This window comes from Fulmarus glacialis, unplaced genomic scaffold, assembly GCF_000690835.1.
Source record: "Fulmarus glacialis isolate BGI_N327 unplaced genomic scaffold, ASM69083v1 scaffold10111, whole genome shotgun sequence".
Taxonomy (NCBI): domain Eukaryota; kingdom Metazoa; phylum Chordata; class Aves; order Procellariiformes; family Procellariidae; genus Fulmarus; species Fulmarus glacialis.
The window spans coordinates 25359-44791 of record NW_009194694.1 but is presented as its reverse complement, the minus strand read 5'-3'; the positions used below and the strand labels follow the sequence as shown (position 1 = coordinate 44791).

Genomic DNA, 19433 nt, shown 5'->3' with positions numbered 1-19433 from the left:
GTCCAACAGAGGTAGGAGAGTTTTGTATCATACTCGACACCAAAATATTCAGAAGGTATGAACAAGTGTGGAATCACATTTCCCTTTGATTTCCAACATTATTTTTATCAAGTACTTTCCATACATGATCCCAAAAGTCTAGACGTAACCTGCTGTATCACCTGTCTTTCCATCACGCACTCCTCTGCAGTAATCACTGCAAAGGGTAATTTTTTTCCTTATACTGTTCCTCATCAAAGAAGAACGGCAGACGCGTTCCCCCTCGTGGCACAGACAGGGGCTAACAGTTTCCCTACCAAAGTCAAAACAATTCCTGCTACAGTTGTACCGCCCTTGGAAAGAACTGCACAACTAATAGCACTTTAGACCTCCTTTTATTTCCAATCTCAGCTGTGAATTTAGAGAATGAGAAAAATCGTGGAAAAAGACCAGTAGTAACAGCACAGCTTTCTAAAGAACACAATTGTGCCAGAAGACTCCTCAGCCCCAAACATGGGCACACATAAGCTCTTGTAAGTATGAACCATTACATGAAGGGGACTGTCACTCTGGAATTGTCTTAAGGATAGGTTTTCTACAGTAACAAAAGCTCTTTTTCACTCAATCGGCTAAAGGAACACTGTGTGTCAGCATATTGCACACTGGCATTTGAATGTAGCTTCCCCTAATTTTCACGATCTACTTTTCTCCATTTATCTGACTGAAGTATAACAAGTTGCAACTCCTGCACCTTCCTGTCATAAATGGCAATTTAGTGTCATCCAAAAGTCTTTTGTTTTGATTTCATTTACATTAAAATTAGACCTTACAAGAAGTATATGCTCCTATAAGCAGAGAGCTGCTGCTTGACAGAGCTTCATTACTAAAGCTGAACCTGTCCCCACTTCTGAGAATACCACCATAACATATGTTAGCACAAATTACATCAATGTAAAAGTTTATACTATTTTTAACAGACGAGCCCCTATTACTCAAAACATATCCCATAAATATCAGTCCTCAGTGCTTGCAGAGACATTAGCACACTATATCGGAGTTTAAGAATGCCAGGATGTACCACAGAGCATATTAAAAACACATTCATAATAAAATCTGTAAATATAATACTCAGGTATGATTTAGCTATTTTTTTTGCAAGACAAACGACTGCATAAACCACATCAGAGTACAAACATCACAAGACACAACACAACTACAGATATTTTTACCTTTTAAAAAAATAATGGGCTTTATATCTTCTTTTCTTCTGGCTTGTAATTAGTACCTAAAATATTTAGCTAGAAGCACAGAATTGAACTGCTACGTTCAACACGTTTTATTTGTCATATATTAATTCTTGTTTTTCCAGTACACAGTGCACTACATTGATATGCTAGCTACAGAGGACCAGCCCTCAAGTTCATATTCAGCTGGTACTTCTAACTTAATGTTTTGATTGCAAAGGTAACACAAACAACACAAAGCTAAATCAAACCTGTGGATATCAGCTGATTATCTTCAGAAGTGAATTTCTTAGATCAGGCCAGTAACAACATGACATACTCACGACACGCTCATGATATACTCACTTCAGCCTTGGACAGTTTAGACCAAGCGCTGTGAGAGAAGCATCTGTAAGGTTGCTACAGCCTGAAACACAGAGCGACTGAAGTCTATGACATCCTCTACAGATTTTTACAATGCCCTCATCTGAAATTTGCTGCAACACAGAAGAAGGTTGAAGTTACTTCGTTACCAAATACTCAGCTAAGAACAAAAATCAAGTCATATTACTGAACTGTTAATGTCATATTGTATATAACCATGGCAACCTGTGGACTTTCAATCAAAAAAAATATCATTGTGAAACCATGTTCATTGTTTGTTGTTGTCTTCCTCTTTCACTTTGCTTTTGCTTTATAATTTTCACATAATTTTTTTTTAATTGTAGTTGTCATTGTGCTGCGGAACAGCCTGCTGCTTATATGTTTGTAGAGTTCAGGCCTTTCATTCCAGTGACCGAGTAAGTTCAGGAACAGTGCAAAAGAGAGCTTAAAGCTCGACAGCAGGAGAGCTAACTACCTGTTTTGCACTGGAACAGTAGAACCCAAGGGTAAAAATCCTTCACCTCCAGATAATTTTCAAAGGAAGAGTTACAGGTAAACAATTATATATAATCCGTTCTTTACAGAAGACAATGGAAATGCCAGGTTTGCCCTACCCTATGCAGTTGTCTTCAGCTGAAAGATTTATCTCAAAAGAGGGTTTTTCATTTCTCAAAACTGTTTTGTACTACATATTCTGAAAAAAGTAACTCTAAACTTGGAGTATGAATTTAAAAGTTTTCTCTCAAAAACAGGAACTATAAGAAATAGCCCCAATGCAGCTGCGCACAAAATAGCAACAGGAACTAGATTATTGGGTATGTGTGCAAATATTATTTTGTCTACGGTTCTTCTATTCTGGAGAAAGTATTCTCTCCTCCTCCCGCTCCTAACTTCAAGAATTTAATTCTGCTGAATGATTAATCCTTGAGGGTGAAAGGTTATTTTATTTCCTGGCCTAACATTACTCTTCCAAAGTTTACAAAGACCTCTACTGTATTTTGAATTGAATACACACATTCCTTTTATAAGCCACTCATCTAGGTACGCTAATACTACTACAGCATATTTCTGAGGCTATTAGAAACATTACCTTTCACAGATGAAAACAGGATGAGAAATAGCAGTAGCTCAGCAGAACGGGAGATCACCTTATGCCTCCTCCCCCAACCCAGCACTTTTTAATATCAGTAGTTCAAATTTGCAAATTCTTCTGACAAATAAAAATTATTCCAGACAGAAAACTAGAAGTCTTCTTTTTGTGAATCCAGAAGGATTTGCATCATCTACAGATTAGAAGATATTTTCTGGAACTGTTTTGTTCTCTTTGGGAGATACTCATGACACTGTTATTGGGAAAAGGAACTATTTTGGAGGTAAGGACTATGTAAATTTTATGCTGCTGCTGGAGATGGACAAAACCCTCAAGTTATACATGAAAATTTTCTACTCTGAAATTGTTTGTGATTTCAATGCCTACATCCCTCTCAAGAAAGAAAAGTGCTCAAAAAATGCCTGCAAGTCCCCAGTTTAGAATCCTAGAATAGTGTGGGTTGGAAGGGACCTTTAAAGGTCATCTAGTCCAACCCCCCTGCTGTGGGCAAGGACATCTATAGTGTAGTTTCTACACTATAAAGATGGTACCTTTCAGATGTGCAGTCTCCAGAGTTAGTATCAGTTCATTCCATAGCTGCTGGAGCTGGCCTGGCATTTTACAAGGTCCATAAAATAGAGCCACTAAAATTAAAGTGTGGATCATATAAAGGACAGAGACCTGCTGTGTAAAAATCAGTGCTAGCCCTTTGATCATAAAGAGCCTGGCTGCTTCTGGAAGCATGCTTCTAAGCCATAGCAAGCAGGACACATCTCCAGTGAAATAAAGCTTTAAAACACACATAACTAGGTAGGACACACAGACTATCAACTCAAAAAATTCAGAGGGAAAAATACTTTCACTCATGAGGGGTTTTTTGTTGGTACTTAATATCTACGTGACAACAAACATACTGGCCAAGGGAAAAAACTCTCATACACGTCTATGCCAATGCCCCTTTTAAGCAGGAGAGATAACTGGTTATCATCAGATGTCTTGAGAGCCTTCCACAAAAATAATCAGAAAAGGCTGGTCTTGATATATCTCATTAGTCTCAGGTAAAACACAACAGAAAAATAACTTTGAAGGAGGAGGACAGCAAAAGGAAGAGTGAAAGGGGAGGAAATTACTTACACACTTTATTCTGTAAATAAACAGAATAATAAATAAACTTACAGTCTTTTATTGGTTCTGACCAAAAGAAGGAACTTCCTTTAATTCCCATTATCTTTAGGTGCCCAACTTCAGCGGGCACCTAAATTCAGATTGAAAAATTTGAAAATTTTAAACATCTGGCTCATGGAAGCTCAAGCTTTGTATTCATATTGTTCTTAATTTCTGGAATTTTCTAATATAACTTTTAATAATCCCTAACACTCCAAAATGTTCAACACTTTAAAGAAACTTATTAGGTCCAAAAATTTTCATCCAATCTTAATAAAAAATGGTCCCATGCCACATTCATTCAGGAATAATGTGTAAACAGATTTGAAGTTTTTAGCCCAAGCAGATTCTAGCTTCTAGCAATAAAACTGTAGAAAACTTTCCAAAAGCAAAAAAAATAATCTAACTTCATTATTCAAATTTGCATGACTGAAACACTGAAATTCTAATTTATTTCAATATTTTCTAAGGCTTATTTACAGACAAAGAATGACTTAAACACATTTAAAATCTAAAAGATCTTTCCCATTCCTAAGAAGTCACATCAGAAACAACAAAAAAGCAAATATAATACACAGCAAATCAAATTTTTGTGTACTCTCTAAGTAGAATTAAAAGTACGTGAATGATTACAAATGAATGGGTTCTTCCATTACTATTGAAAAAGCATGCCCTTCTCCTGCTACCTAGATGGTTCTGAATCATCTTCAGTTACGATGCCATTACATTTTACTCTCAATTATGTAGCCCAGAATATAGCTTCTGCTCAATTAGAAACCTTAAAATTATGAATGGACCAAAATGTTTGATCTTAATGGATGAGAGAACAAGAACTACATCTGTAAAACTGCATGGTTTAGCACACACACAGTTCATGAGATTTGAATGAATACAGTTAATTCTTACTCTAGAGCTTGCTACAGTTAAAAGATGTAATGAGGGGAAAAAAATAACCCAACACTCCAAATCCACACTCAGCTGTAGAAACAGCCAGCTCATTTAAGACCTCTATTCCACACAAAATTCTGTAAACTGCAGAGGTACTATTTGAATTATTTAAGCGTGTAGAAGATCAATTCATTAGCATTCAAAAATGGTTTATGATTCTTAGAGAATGTACCTTTTCAAGCTTCAAATACTTACTGTACAGGATTGCAAATTCAGGATTACAAGTTCATGACAGTGATTTTGAATGTGTTTCAATGCTTCATCTTCTAACTATTTAGCAATTAAATCGGACATAGGAAAAGAAACAAGAAATTAAAAGCATAGCAAAGCAGCCCAAAGAATGTACACATCTTGTAATATTGAACAAAAGACTATAACAAAACTGGTATTTTTTAATTCATGGAGATTTCAAAAACCCAAAATAAAATTTCATTCCTAAAGGATCACCCAAGCAGTTATGTACCTGTGTGCAACCTCTAAGAAATAGAGCTTTTAGTCCACTACACCCTTTCACCAGTGCTTCAATACCATCCTTCGTAATCTGATCACACCAGGAAAGATTCAAATGTTCCAGATTTCTGCAACCCTCACTGGGAGAATTAAAAAAATACATAAAGTTAAATCCAGCCTTCAAATAGTCATAACAATGGGAAACCCAAATTAAACACACTGTTAGAAATTAATGATAGCCAGTGGACTATGCCAGGCCTCCACAGAAAAGTCATGAGAAAAGACCACACACAAACACCATAGTCTACACCCAAGAAGTGCTAGATATAGGATATAGTCAGTGCTGATATACAGTATTAAGGGTCAGCACTGATTTTTTTAACTTTATTAAAGATGAACAGCTCTTTAAATGCTTTTCTTTAACACAAAACACTGAATCTTCTTACCTTAAGCCTTTCAAAGAGCTGTTTGTGATTGCTACGCAAGATGTCAGATCCAGATGTTTCAGCTTGGAACAGAATCTGCTAAGACTGTAACACGTGCTGCAAAACAGCAGACACACTAAAAATACCTTCAGCTACTTCTTTTTCCAAATTTCCCCATCAAACAAAAAACCCTTTTGACTTACCTGTCAGTGATTTTTGTGCACCCATTTAGATTTAAGTGTTCGATGTTTCTACAGTTCTGTGCAAACGTCCTAAAACAGCAACAAAAAGCTGGAGAATTAATATAATGTCACAAGTTGTAATACAGTCACTAGAGTGCGCTCTGTCCCCTACCTCCTTCCACCTCAGTCAAAAAGCTTAATTCTTCAAGCCACAGAGTAATTACAAAGTACATCTCAAACACATCTGTCTCAGTGGTTGCTTTTTCCTTTTGCTACTTCAAGTTTCTGTTTTAGGTAACTCCTGAAACCAAGTATTGTTTCTCTCTCAAATACCACTTGAGCAAGGTGTTTATTTCTGTCACATGTAAGCCAGAACTGACTTGCTTCAAATGCCTTAACTAAAAACATTAAGGGCATAAACAGAAAGGTTTAAATATCACATCAGTTAATTATTAAGCTACTGGGGAGAGTTTTTGCACATCTCATTACTGAAGCCTTTGTAGGTCTTATTAAGGAGCTCGCTCCCACATCAAATGAAAAGGAATGTACCTTGCACAATACAGAAGTGGGACCTAAGCCTATTGGACGACTAATGGAAAGCCCTGTGGGTTGCAAATTAGTTATTTATGATTTTAAAAATTAAAATGCATCTGTGTGCACTACTGGATATGAACTCTAAGGATGACTGGATCTATAATACTGCTAAAAGCCTGTATGTATTATTATCCTAATTAACCAGAAGAAATACATAAACTTTCTTTTCATCTCTGCAGAGTAATATTTACAGCTGCATTGCATTTCAGAACACTGTTTTTATGCCCATGTTTCCTCCAACTGCACGGATTTTATTGGCAGGGGTGGAGGAAACACACAAAAACAGTTTTGTCTGGAGGCTTGCCGTGGTTAAGAGATCCGACTACACACTCAGCTGGTAACAACTTCCTGGCTCTCCAGTGTGGATTGAAAACAATGGAAAAAAACCCAGCAAGCAGTTATACTGGTGAGAGTTTCCACTTGAATTCTCAAAACAGCTATTCCAAAATTCATGTACTGGAGGGAGATTTACAATCGAGACACTCTTCAAATCACTTGGAAAGACGCTACACTCTGTAATAACTTGCAGGAACAGCAAATTTTGCCTCCGAGATTCAAGCATGGGGCATGTCCTGACAGAGCTGCCACAAACACCCAGTACTTACATAGTCAATACCTACTTCGATAATTGGCTATTTTTGAACAAATGTTGATGTAGAAGAAGGATAAATAGAGAAATTAGTATCACCCACAAAACTAATGGATCTGGAAACAACTCAACACAAAAAGCCTGATAGAAAAAGTCACTTTCAGAACAAGTATCTGAAAATTAATGCCACCTTTCTCATGCTAACATTTTGAAAGTCTTAAAGCTCATGCATTTATCCTTCAATTGGTAATTTCAATATAACCTGCTTCTATTTCAGAGATGATCCATCTTCTTTCCTGAAGTGTCTTAGACACCACCATCTGCACCAGTTAGTTGTTACAGATGCATGTGTGAATACTGGTAACACACTGGTAGCTGATCTCAGCTAAGCCTGTCCTATTACCTGCTAGCATGACAATGTACACATGCTACACACTGAACTGCTATTCTAAGTACCTGTTTACCAAATATGTAATTATTTAAAAGTATCCCATCCCCAGCCCTCCCCCTCTTCTCACATGCTACTAATACCTGAGCCCACTTAGGATTTTTGGTCCTACTCACAACCCCCACTGCAGTCCCCTAGCCTCAGTGTTCTGAAAAGCACAGCTGGGAGCCTAAACCAAATGTGAAAATGGAGTTACTGGGGGGAAAACTGTTACCTATTGTCCCGACTCTTAATTTCTACACCCTTCTCATTGCTTTCCCCATTACCTCCTCCCCATGGTAGTTGCTACTTCTCTCTGAGCCTGCCTTCCCTCTCTCCTCCACTTCTGCTATTGCCTTCCCTACTGAGGGCACAGGGACTGCTGGCATGAACGCTCTGGGAACTTGGAGGAGTACTGCAGAAAGTTAACTCTGGTTGGGGTTACCTCTTTTTGACAGCAGTTGCCAGTAATTTGGAAGATGGTAATAATATGCACTTTCCCCTGAGGAGGCAAGACTGCCTGAAGGTGGCAAGACACCAGGGAGCAGTTAGGGAGATGTCCTACAGGCAAGGAAAGCTCTGGGGAAATCTTCGGGTCTAAAGCTAGCATGCCCATTTGGGTTACTAAAGCAATCTATTGCTTAACTAGTTGCTGGATGAATTTACTCAGTGAATTGCACTTAGTTACACATTTTAGAAAGAGCTAAAGGTCACACGACACTATCTTAATGCCCACCGCTTAACAAAAATCTTTGTGCTTTTATCTTCCACTTAAGAATGGCTACACTACGTCAGTCTGAACACCATCCAGCCCAGTCTCCTGTGACAGTGGAGGAAAGTATAACTGCAAAAAGCCATACCCTGAGGCTTCCTCCAAATATTCTTCAAGCCCTGAAATACTTGTAGCTTAGGGACCCTTCAACTGGAGGTAGGATCTTTGGGTTTAAATACTCAGAGAAATATATCCACAGAGGAATCTGGCTAAACAGTTTGCATATAGAAAAAGCTTATATGGATTCAAACTATCTTCTGGGAACAAATTGCACAGTTCAATTTATATACTGTGTAAAGAAGGGCCACTGTCTCTATTGAGAGACTCCCGAGATGTTCTTGTTGCCTGCCTGTTCTCATATTAGAGCAAGAAGAGAATCCCAGGCCTTTCCCAACTTTGTAGGCACTCAATAGTGTCAGTCTTTATTCCTCCTCTCATTGCTAGGGTCACCTCTTGTCCAGACAAGAAGATAAACTACAAACTGACCGACTACCAATCTTGATGAAATTAATATTGTAGGATGCCAGAGTATAGATCTGAAAACATTTTAACGGCTCAAAAATTGAGAGATATCAACATAATACTAATGAAAGAAAAAGACACATTTCTGAAAAGCACAGTTCTCATTTCTTAGTTCATTTCCAGAAAATAACAGTAGCTATACTTTGATCTCAAACTGACGTCTCATTTAGTCATTATTAAGGTACTTAGTCCTTATTTAAGTATCCCATTTTGGTCATTAGTCAGTACTTAGAAATCCAAACCAATGTAACAATAATTGCTTTTGGTCCAGACATTAGGAAATAAGTGATGTCTCAATCTCGGACTTTACTTACTTTAAAGAGGAGTCTCCAACACCAAGACATCCTCTCAGACTAAGTTGTCTCAGGAACCCACCACACCTTTTCGATATATTTTCCACAACACGACCCTTAAACCAAATAAAAGGAAGATTTTTGAGTTTTATTCTGACATAACATTCTAAGCAAGTTAAAAATGCCGGGAGTGAAAACCAGCCCCAGCTATATCCCACCAGAACTACACCTCTTTGAATTTCTTTTGCTGCTTTAAGAAAAAACAGTTACCTGTTCAGAATCTTCACTCACACTGAAGTGCTATTCAATTCAACCTTTCATTTCCTCTTCCTTTTTTTTCAGTCTATCACACATGGCTCAATTTTTTGTCTCAGCAAAACCTACCCACTAAGACTGCTAAAATGATCTTGAAGTTTTGTCAGATGTGTAGAGAACCTGAAGAACTGCCCCAGAGGTGGAATGGGAAGCATGGTCGTTCCTCAAGGATCACAGTTACTATTACAGCATGTAAGTTTAAATTGCCCATGAAGATGTGCTTAGGCTAGTACGTCACACTGAACTACAGCCTCTGGCAAGTCCAGTTTTACAGTCCCTGCCATAGGGATGGTTACCTCTGCAACTGAAATGTGCTGAACACCTTGGTGGGAGCAGCCACTTCAGTTGCCTCCAGAAGATTTGCCAGAGCCCACCTGCCCGTCTCCAATGTCATATATATTTGGGTGCCTAACACTTGGGAATGCCAAAGAACTTCTCACACTGTGAAGCTTACAGACTTTATGCTTCATTATTTGTCAAAAGCTGAAGCACAGCTTATAAACAAAACTTCCTACTTGACCCCACATTTGCTACAAAATGCCTTTTATTTACATCCTGAAAGGGCATTTTGCTATACATTAGGAGTAAGCAGAATGGCACAGTACTTCTAATATTCAATCTGAAAGTAGCATTATGGAAAAATGTTATTTAAACTACAATTAAAATACACTTTTTTTTTTAAAACTTTTTTTTTTTGGTAGGAAAACCAAGATAAGACAGCAGAAAGCAGGTGGCCACTGCAAAAACTGACTAGACATCACATTGTGTCTAATTTTAGGGACGTAAGGTAAAAGAAATCAATGTTGACCATTTAACAAACAGGACTAATACCCTAATACACCTAACACCACCTTTTATTTTCTTCTCTTTCTCTCTCTTTTTAAAGAAGGAATACTTATAAAATTACAGGTCAGTGGAGTTTTTTGTTTGTTTGTTTTCCTCTCTATGCAGGATGGTAACAATTACTGAAACAGTAAAATGTTTCTTACATTTTGTTGTTCACCTCTAATACCAAAGTCCTGGCTAGCACTATGTGAAAATATTTGCTTATCAGAGCTTGTTTCTTAGTCCATAAGTAACATTGTTTACATTATCTCTCAGAAGAATTTACACCAAAACAAACAAACAAACTGAAAATCATTATACAAACAAAATGATGTATTTTTTAAATCTTTCCGATTAGTCAGAATTATTTCTCAGTAGGGGCCAAATACCCTTACTGTAAGGATAAATCTTCAATGCAAGTTCAATCTACATTGCAGAAAAAAGCCAAACCCCAATGCATTAGTCAAAGAAAACAGAAACAGTAAGTTTTCCCAAACCCATTTATTTCTTTAAGCACATAAAAAAACCCAACAAACAGTATATTCAAAAAGACAACTTAAATGCATTTAAATGTGTTTAGCTGTTTGAATACTTCAATGACACTCAAAAAACTAGTTTTTCAAATTATCCCAGCTTACATTTGGTTCCACATACCAAGAAATCCTAAGGCACATTTAACTTCAAGTTCTTCACACATCTTTGTGATAGAAAAGAAACATTTTTTCTTTAATTTTTTTTTCTCACTTTATTCTCTACCACGAGGTCTTAAATACAGAAAATTTCACACCAAAACCTGATTTTTCATTATTTGATATTCTCAGATCAAATACTGCTTCATGCTATGTGAAACATCACCAAACAGTACAACGTCCAACTGAGCAAAAAGTTGCCAAATAAACTAGCAGCTTTTACCTGTCCTAAATCTATAGGCAAAAAAAAGTGTTACTAAAACAGCTGAAGAAAAAACAGAGTTCTTAGACACTGAATGTGAAAGTATATCGCATTCAAAACTACTTTATGTAATAATTGCTGGTTTAATATACTCTTATAAATTAATTTAAGGGGTTTACATTACAAATTTACTTAAATACAACATACTGAAGTAACTGAATTGCTCCAAACCACAATATCTTCTTATAGCAGAAGAGGATCATAACTTAATTTCATTCCTTCTCCTGAATCCCATGCTACAAACAGTGTCTCAAAGGGCAACACCACTAGGTACAAACGTAAGACAAACATATCAAAAACATAAAAATCCAATACTGTGTTTCTAAATAGCAGAAAGGTTTCAGACACAGAAAAGGCTAACGAGCAGAAGGACCACAGACCTGTGGGGTTTTCTTTATTATTTCTTAGCAAGTAAGAAACACAAGCTTTTTTAAAGGCAACTGAAAAGATTACATTAAAGCTCCAAGTCTTCTTAGACACATTTAGAAAGAGGCAGATGCCAAAAATCTTTCTTCTACCTCTGTAAGATCCTCATGTTTAACATCAGTATAGCAGAGGAGTTGGCAATAAAATTTTAAAAGAACGGTGAAAAAAATTTACCCTATATATTACTGTAAGGCTTTAGGAACAGTTTGAACCACGGTTAGCAAAATATACCAAATGAAACCCATCTGGATTTTACTCATGCAACTAAGAAGCTAAAATATAAAATCCAGAAGCAAATTCATTATTGTATTCTGAATTTATATTTGTATCATCAAACAACAAATAATAAACCAGTTCAGATTCAATTAAGGAATTGTATTTCCCCATGGATTTTTGTCTTCATTTTCAGATGTCATATTTTATTTTATTATGCACATCTGTGATAGCATTAATGCACGCATGTTTTTCTTATGGAAGACAAGGCTGCCCTAATCCTTTCATTATATGCTGAAAAGAACTTTAATCCACATGTACCTGCATTTCAGGCAAGATTCAAATCTTATAAAACAAATGTTCATAAGATGGTAATCAGATACAAACCAAATCAAATCTAGGCAAGTCAGCGGTAAGAAAAGTTGTTCAGAATTTTATTGTTTCAATCTCCAAGTCCTATAGCCAAGTGTCCAAAGAGCTTTCAGCACTAGATGGCACCCTCACAGAGAGACACAGGACTACCAACAAAATTATCCTCTAGATCGTGAAAGTGATTCGGGGGATCTCACTCCATCCAGAGGCACCTTTTATACCTTTATTTTATGGAAACGAGCAGCTTTGAATTTCTAAAGCCCTGTATGTATATGATACCTACAAATTATCTGATACATAGCTGGCAACCAAAATTGAAATATCCAGTGTAAAAAAAGTCAAATACAGAGTTCTTTTTCCATTTGCTCCTTTCACAGTAGTAGTATCTTGAACTTTAGCCTTTAAAACGTGTGAACACAAGCACAGTCTATGGGATACTCAAAATGGGCGATGCTCTTAACCATCACCATAGGAATGAAAAAAACCCAAAGACACTAACCTCTATATCCGTTTGAAAGTTAAAGAGGTCTATTCTTTGCCAATTGCTTCCATCCAGAGCTAAAACATTCCATGCCTACAGAAAACAAATACAGTTTATTTATTACCTCCACTGCCTGCTCCTTTCATTTGCCTCTCAGCAATTCAAATATAACAAACTCAAATATAACAAAATATACAATTTCAGGTAGCTTTTTTTTTTTTTTAAATATAATTGTAGATATTAGTAGTCATACAATATCAACTAGTTAAAGACACAGAAATTGTGGAAATGAATCTCAAGTCTCCTAAATGGATTACACTTCAAAGGCTCACTTATGCCCACAAAACATGCAGGAAAGTAAGAAATTAAACGTAAAGTATGTCCACGGACACAGCAAGATTTATCCCTCCATTTTTAAAAAAGCTTTTGTAAATTTGTCTAGTAAAAGTTACTTTTGCTAGATCTGTATGGAGAAAAGTAGCTGCAGATGAGATTCCTTCCAATAAAACCACAGTTCCTCAACCTCACTAGTTACTATTCTGAGAGGAACAGAAACCTCTCAGAAAACTGCTGACTTTCCAATGTTAGGATCAGGCCTTTCCTTTACACGTGCTAAGTTACATGTACGTGTTTGAGAATTTGTCCTTCCCTGTCAAAGCAATAGTTGTTCAAAACAAAACAAAAAAGCCAGAGAAACACAGATATACTCAGAAAAACGGAAAAAAGAATACCGCATTCAACTGACAGGTAGTTCTGAGAGAAAAATACAACTTATTCATCTCTTTGGTTTTCTTCCACTGTTTCTAGGCTGTAGCTGAAGGTTCTAACAAAACCTGATGTTAGTTGACTCGCAAAACTTACTGAAGCTGAGGCCAGGGTGATACGAGTAGGAATGAAATAGTTAGACACTTAATTATACATTAAAACAAACACACAGAAAACCCCAATTAAAAAGAAAAAACAAACACAAAACCCAATCCTCATTTAAAGAAGGAAGAAAAGCATGAAATAAAGTTCATTCATGTTGTATAAGAATACACTTCATTGTACACAGTTGATGTAGGAACAGAATATTATTCAATTCAATTCAAGAAAAAAAATCAAGACGAGCTAAACGTAAAAGCTTACTTAGCATGCTTTCTCTATTATCTTCTGTCTGCCTTTTTCCTCTACTAGTAGTCCATCTACTTAACACCTTTTGTACTTGGCAAGCAAACGATGGATGTACTTCTTAGACACATGGTGCACATTAACCGAACTACATGGAATTTTAAGCAGAAAATGCGTCTGAAAAATGGTGTTATACAGCCACATGCTTTATAAAAAGCAAATGCCACCATGCCAAACCAGGCTTAATCCTTTCTCCAGATATAGAGCATACACAACTGGGTATCTTTTCCATAGCCTTTAAACAGAAGTCCAGTACATAGCAACTAATTCCACATCTGAATGCAAAACTGGACCCACTGTTTATTTGTTTTAATAAACAAAAAGACTGAGAGAACCATTGCATTTTTTTTAAACAGGAAGCAGATTGCCCTAAAGCCCACGATTTGCACGTATTTAAGAGAACAGCATCCCAAAGAACAACAAAAAATCCCAACAGAAATACATACCTTGGAAACTTGTGCACATCGACACAAAGTAACTATGTCCAAGAAAGAAAATATTCTAGGAAAAAAGGAAAAGAACAACAATTAAAATATTTTATTTTAAATTCAGACTAATACATGGATTCACAGTTCTGTAGTTCTGTGGAAATATACCAGTTACACAAGAAGCAAGTTAAATGTAATATGAGTGTTTTACCAAATTATTTTGCGTATTGAGCCTTAAGGAATAATATCATAGCTATCATCTAAAGACAGTCAACACCAACATATTAGAACCAGCAGGTGCTTCTTCTGAAAATCTATCTTCTGTTTCCTCTTCCTTACTACCCAAACATGTATGAATCATAACAAATTCTGTTTTCTTCTTTTTAATTCAGAGAAACTAGCTTATATACCTTTAATTGTGCTACAATTACAGAAATAACTTACACAAATACAGGTGAAGATTTCAGAGGCTGGAGTAAGAAATGGAAATCAACACATAGATAAATACAAGTCCAAGAATCTAAGTACTAACACAAACAATGATGACCCTAATTTCTAAAGGGGTTTCACAGTGACTACCAAGTCTAACACAGTATTTTTTTTTTTTTTTAAATTTACTCTACAAGAAACAACTACAATTGAAAATTTAGCATTACTATTCTGATCATGGAACCAATTCCTCAAGGCTGCCAACTCTTAGTAGTTTCCTGAAAGAAATTTTTCACTGTCAAAATGAATTTTGCTAACTGCCATTTCCAAACAACAATGGCATTGGTTTAAAGGATGTTCTTGGCGAAAAAAAATCATTAGCTTAAGCATAAAATATAGGTCCTATTCCAAAATCATTTTCTATTACTGAGAATGAAAGATATGAAATATATTAAAGATGTTACTGTAATTCACTTATAAACTGTTACCTGCTCGCCAATGAACTTTTTCAGTCATCAAAACAATAAAGAGTAATAATAACAACTTCATGTTGTAGTGAGATGTTAACACCAAGAAGCAAACACAACTGGTAAGAGATGCTGAATTTAATAACGTAAAATTCTGGTTACTATTTTCCAAGTGGAAATCTGACACTAGAGCTCGAAATGGATGCCTACATCTTAAGCGCTGTGATTTTTAGCTGGGGTAAGAGTCAAAAAATGTAATGGAAGTTCTTAAACTTCTTAAACATAACAGCCTTCTGGATGTTTAACATGATCACTTCAGATATTAGTTTTCCAATATTTCATTACCACATGAAAACACTTTCCCTGTTTCACTATACAGTAACACATTTTTTCAAAAAACTATTAGTCATGCAAACAGAAGGGCAGACGTTCTCAGAAGCTATGTAACAATTTAGACAACCATGTTGATAACATTTATTTTGATAGCATCTATTCTGTCATTTGAACATCCATTCTTAAGTCTGCCCTCTTTAAGAAACTTAGCAGTGTTTTATGCACAAAGTACATACTTAATGGGCTCAGCAAGATTGCTGGACTGTTCAGATGAGCACTGAAAACATCCTCTCTCTTTTAAGAGCAGAATTTATACCAATGACCCGCCATGACCCCTCTTCTGAAGTCACCTTTCCCCCCCCGCCATGAGGCAAATGACAGAAGATGAGAGTGTGGAGATTATGCTAGAGAGCTGCAAAAGCTTCTTGGCTTTTAGAAGCTTCCTCATAGTACCAGGGAATCAGAGGGTTACCTTAGATTTACAGAAGCTGGAGCACAAAAGACAGATTTCTACATTATTTGTAACAAAGAAAGGAAGGGTTGTGACAAACCATTTCATGACAATACTCTTGCCTAAATGAAGAATGTGACATGCTTTGGAAATGATGTATCAAGTTCTACTGAAAGTAAGAAATAACAGAAGGAATTGTAAGATGTTGAAGAAAGGGTATTTTATATGCCCCCACTATTCTGAGTTGTCTGGCAGTCTGTCTTCCTGTTTTATTGTTTATTGCTGTCATGAGATTAATGTTGATGCGTGATTTCTGTTAAAAAAGTAAATTAAAACCAAATGCAGAACAGATGTATTTATTTTTGTTCCGTTCTGTATGAAGTGACTTTTTAAAAAGTCAAAAACTAAAAGTGGTCATTCTATGTTAAAAGGAGAAATATTTTAGTAAATGTAAACATTCATGACGCTTTTAGTTTTTTATTTTTGTCCTAAAAAAGTAATTTTCTTGCAAGGTGGCCCAAACTGTCCCTATCAAAACAGGTAACAAGATTAAGATGCATTATAACCCAGCATGATCAGAATTATTATTATTCAGTTAAATGCTATGACAGGTAAGAGATACCAGTAAATTCTTTTACAATTCCTAAGAGTCATTTTGCCAACTTGCTTGAAAACATTTTTTCCACACTTTTCTATTTATTTACCCTCTATAGTACAGTCTTACATGCAAACTACTAACATATACTTGCTTCTCTGCTTGCAGTCCCGCAGAACTACTAGCAAATACTTATCAGTCAGGGAAGCTAGCCAACAAGACACAAGACTCTAAGGTTTAAAGTCATTTAAAGTCTTTAGAAGACTTTAAAGTCTTTAAGAGACTTTAAACGCAACCAACAAACTGAGATGGAGATGGCAACACTGACATTGTCAGTCATCTGTCAGTGTCAGACACTGACATTGTCTGACGCTTAGGGTGAAGGACTATGTCAGCAGGCATTTGTAATTTTAAAAAGTGGAAAAAACTACCAAGTAGGGCAGCTGATGGTTGTATCGCACTTCTGTCCTCTACGACCATAGCTACGTTGAAGGAAGCTAATGCAGCCAGCAGCAGGATTAACTTCCACTTAAATCTTTGGCATGGATTCGTACAGGGAAACTGGAAATTAAGTTAATAGATCCATAATAAACCTTAGGGTCATCTATTCTGATTTCTTGTATCTCAGGCTATTAAATTTTCCATAGTTATCCTGTATCGAGCTCAAGACGGAGAATCTGCTTACCAATAATCAGAGCTCTTCAAGACTTCTCATCCCTAGGCATATACCACTCTGGACACATGCCTCATGAGTTTGGCCTCGGAAATCTTTCAATGCTAACAGTACCTGCAGCACGCATGAGCTTCATGCCAAAGGCACAAAGGCTTGTACGAGCTCACAGTTCAATTCCTTTATGGTAAACTTGTATCTGGCTAAAGCCTAACTTCCAGAAAAGGATCTATTCTTGATTTGAAAGACTTCAAGACATGGAAAATCACCACTTTCTCTGGTAGTTTGTTCCATTGGTTAATCACTCTGTTAAAATGTTTGCCTTATTTCCAAGGTGAATGTCTGACTTCCAGCTTTATGGGTTTTTTCTACTTTTCTTCACCTAATTAAAGAGTGCTTTAGCAGTTAGTACTTTCTCCTCATCGAGTTTCAAAGCCACTTATCATGTCATCTTTAATTCTTCTTTTTAACAATCTTTTCACTTTAGTTCTTTAAATCTCATTTTCTCTGCACATTCTTCATTTTTCCAGCATGTTTCTTCAAATGTAGACATCAGTAGCATGTGCAGCATTAAAAAAATTTATTAGTATGAACAAAGCTGTACACAGACATGAAGTACGATTTCACTACCCCCATTTTCAGAGCCATTTCAGGCTACTGTAACAGCCTTTCTGACACAGCATCAGACAAGAATCTTACAGTATCCTACCCATTTCACCCTCACATCCTCTTCTGGGAGTACACACTCCAGGCCACAGCTCTTTCTGCAGCGTTCCTTAGTCCTGTATATCTATCCACGTAAAATTAATCTGTAAAATTGATCTTGTTTGAACACACCCCAATTTACCATGTTATTCAGACTTCCTTAGGAGTGCCTTGTCTTCACAGTAGAATCATAGAATCATTAAGGTTGGAAAAGACCTCTAAGATCATCGAGTCCAACCGTTAACCCAACACCACCATGCGCACTAAACCATGTCCCTCAGCGCCTCATCTACACGTCTTTTAAATACTTCCAGGGATGGCGACTCCACCACTTCCCCGGGCAGCCTGTTCCAAGGCCTGACCACTCTTTCAGTGAAGAAGTTTTTCCTAATGTCCAGTCTAAACCTCCCTTGGCGCAACTTGAGGCCATTTCCTCTCGTCCTATCGCTTGTTACTTGGGAGAAGAGACCAACCCCCACCTCGCTACAACCTCCTTTCAGGGAGTTGTAGAGCGCGATGAGGTCTCCCCTCAGCCTCCTCTTCTCCAGGCTAAACAGCCCCATTACAGTTGTTTTTGTGTAATCTGTAACTTTTATCTCCAGTGACTTCTGAAGCAGTGATTTCCAAAACATTACATTAAAACAAAACAAACAAAAAAAAAAAAAAAAAGAAGAATGATATTAGGATTGGGCCTACATGTCAATTGCTGCAACAGCTGTTAACCAATCCCAAGTCCCTTTAACATGTACTGATATACTGCACACACAGAGCACTACTTTTAAAATGAAAAGGTCAAATGTTAAAGTCAAATGCCTGAGTAGAAACATGTAATTTTGGTTGGTAAAGCCAACTGATTGTTTAATCTCAAAGAATGATAGTGTCCAATCACTTACTTTCCACAAAACCACAACAACTGTCAAGTTATATTCCTCCCTCTCAATTTTCTATCAAACAAATCTATGGTGAGTTTTTCCATTGCACACTGAAGACGAGGCTGAGTTTTCCGGTCATCTCTCCCTTGCCTAGTTAAAAGTGTTACAGTCAGGATTCATATTCTTTCAGTCTTCTGGAATTTTCCTGACACCCAAAACTCACCAAAACTCAGCATAAGAGGGCCTAAGTCGCCTTTTTAAGGCATTTTCACTGCAATATATATGTTCCAGGCAACTACAAGAAGTGATGATCTACAATCTCTATCATCTTCCCATATATTTCCACACATGCTTCATTATTCCCATGTGCTATAAACAGACTGTCCTGAGTCTTTCCAAACACAGAGATGGCTGACTCCTAATATTTTGCTTCCCTCCCTTTGGAGCCATGGAAAGAAACAGCTATTTCTGAAAACCCCAACACTGTACAGTGTACCACCTACAGAGTGAGATATCAAACTGTGCAAGAGTCAAACTGCTTCTCCCTCGCCTTTGTAAGGCTCTTCCCAATTCAATCACATAAGGAATAAGCTTTTGCAGTAACGGACTGGCAACTACTCATTTTAAGTATTTTGACACAATACTATATGGATTGATAAAAAGTGGATAACAAAATGCATACGTAAAT

General features: G+C 36.7%; 1 protein-coding gene across 1 annotated transcript in view; it reads right to left on the bottom strand.

The window, feature by feature from the left end:
* Positions 1-19433, bottom strand: part of FBXL2 (F-box and leucine-rich repeat protein 2) — a gene marked incomplete at its 5' end in the record, with an annotated part of 41107 nt that overhangs the window by 9921 nt on the left and 11753 nt on the right. Inside the window, 8 exons of the mRNA XM_009587850.1 lie at positions 1569-1699; positions 4984-5058; positions 5252-5378; positions 5685-5780; positions 5867-5935; positions 9064-9158; positions 12644-12718; positions 14242-14296. Of these exons, the coding sequence (XP_009586145.1) occupies positions 1569-1699; positions 4984-5058; positions 5252-5378; positions 5685-5780; positions 5867-5935; positions 9064-9158; positions 12644-12718; positions 14242-14296 (723 nt within the window). The remainder of the gene's footprint in view (positions 1-1568; positions 1700-4983; positions 5059-5251; positions 5379-5684; positions 5781-5866; positions 5936-9063; positions 9159-12643; positions 12719-14241; positions 14297-19433) is intronic.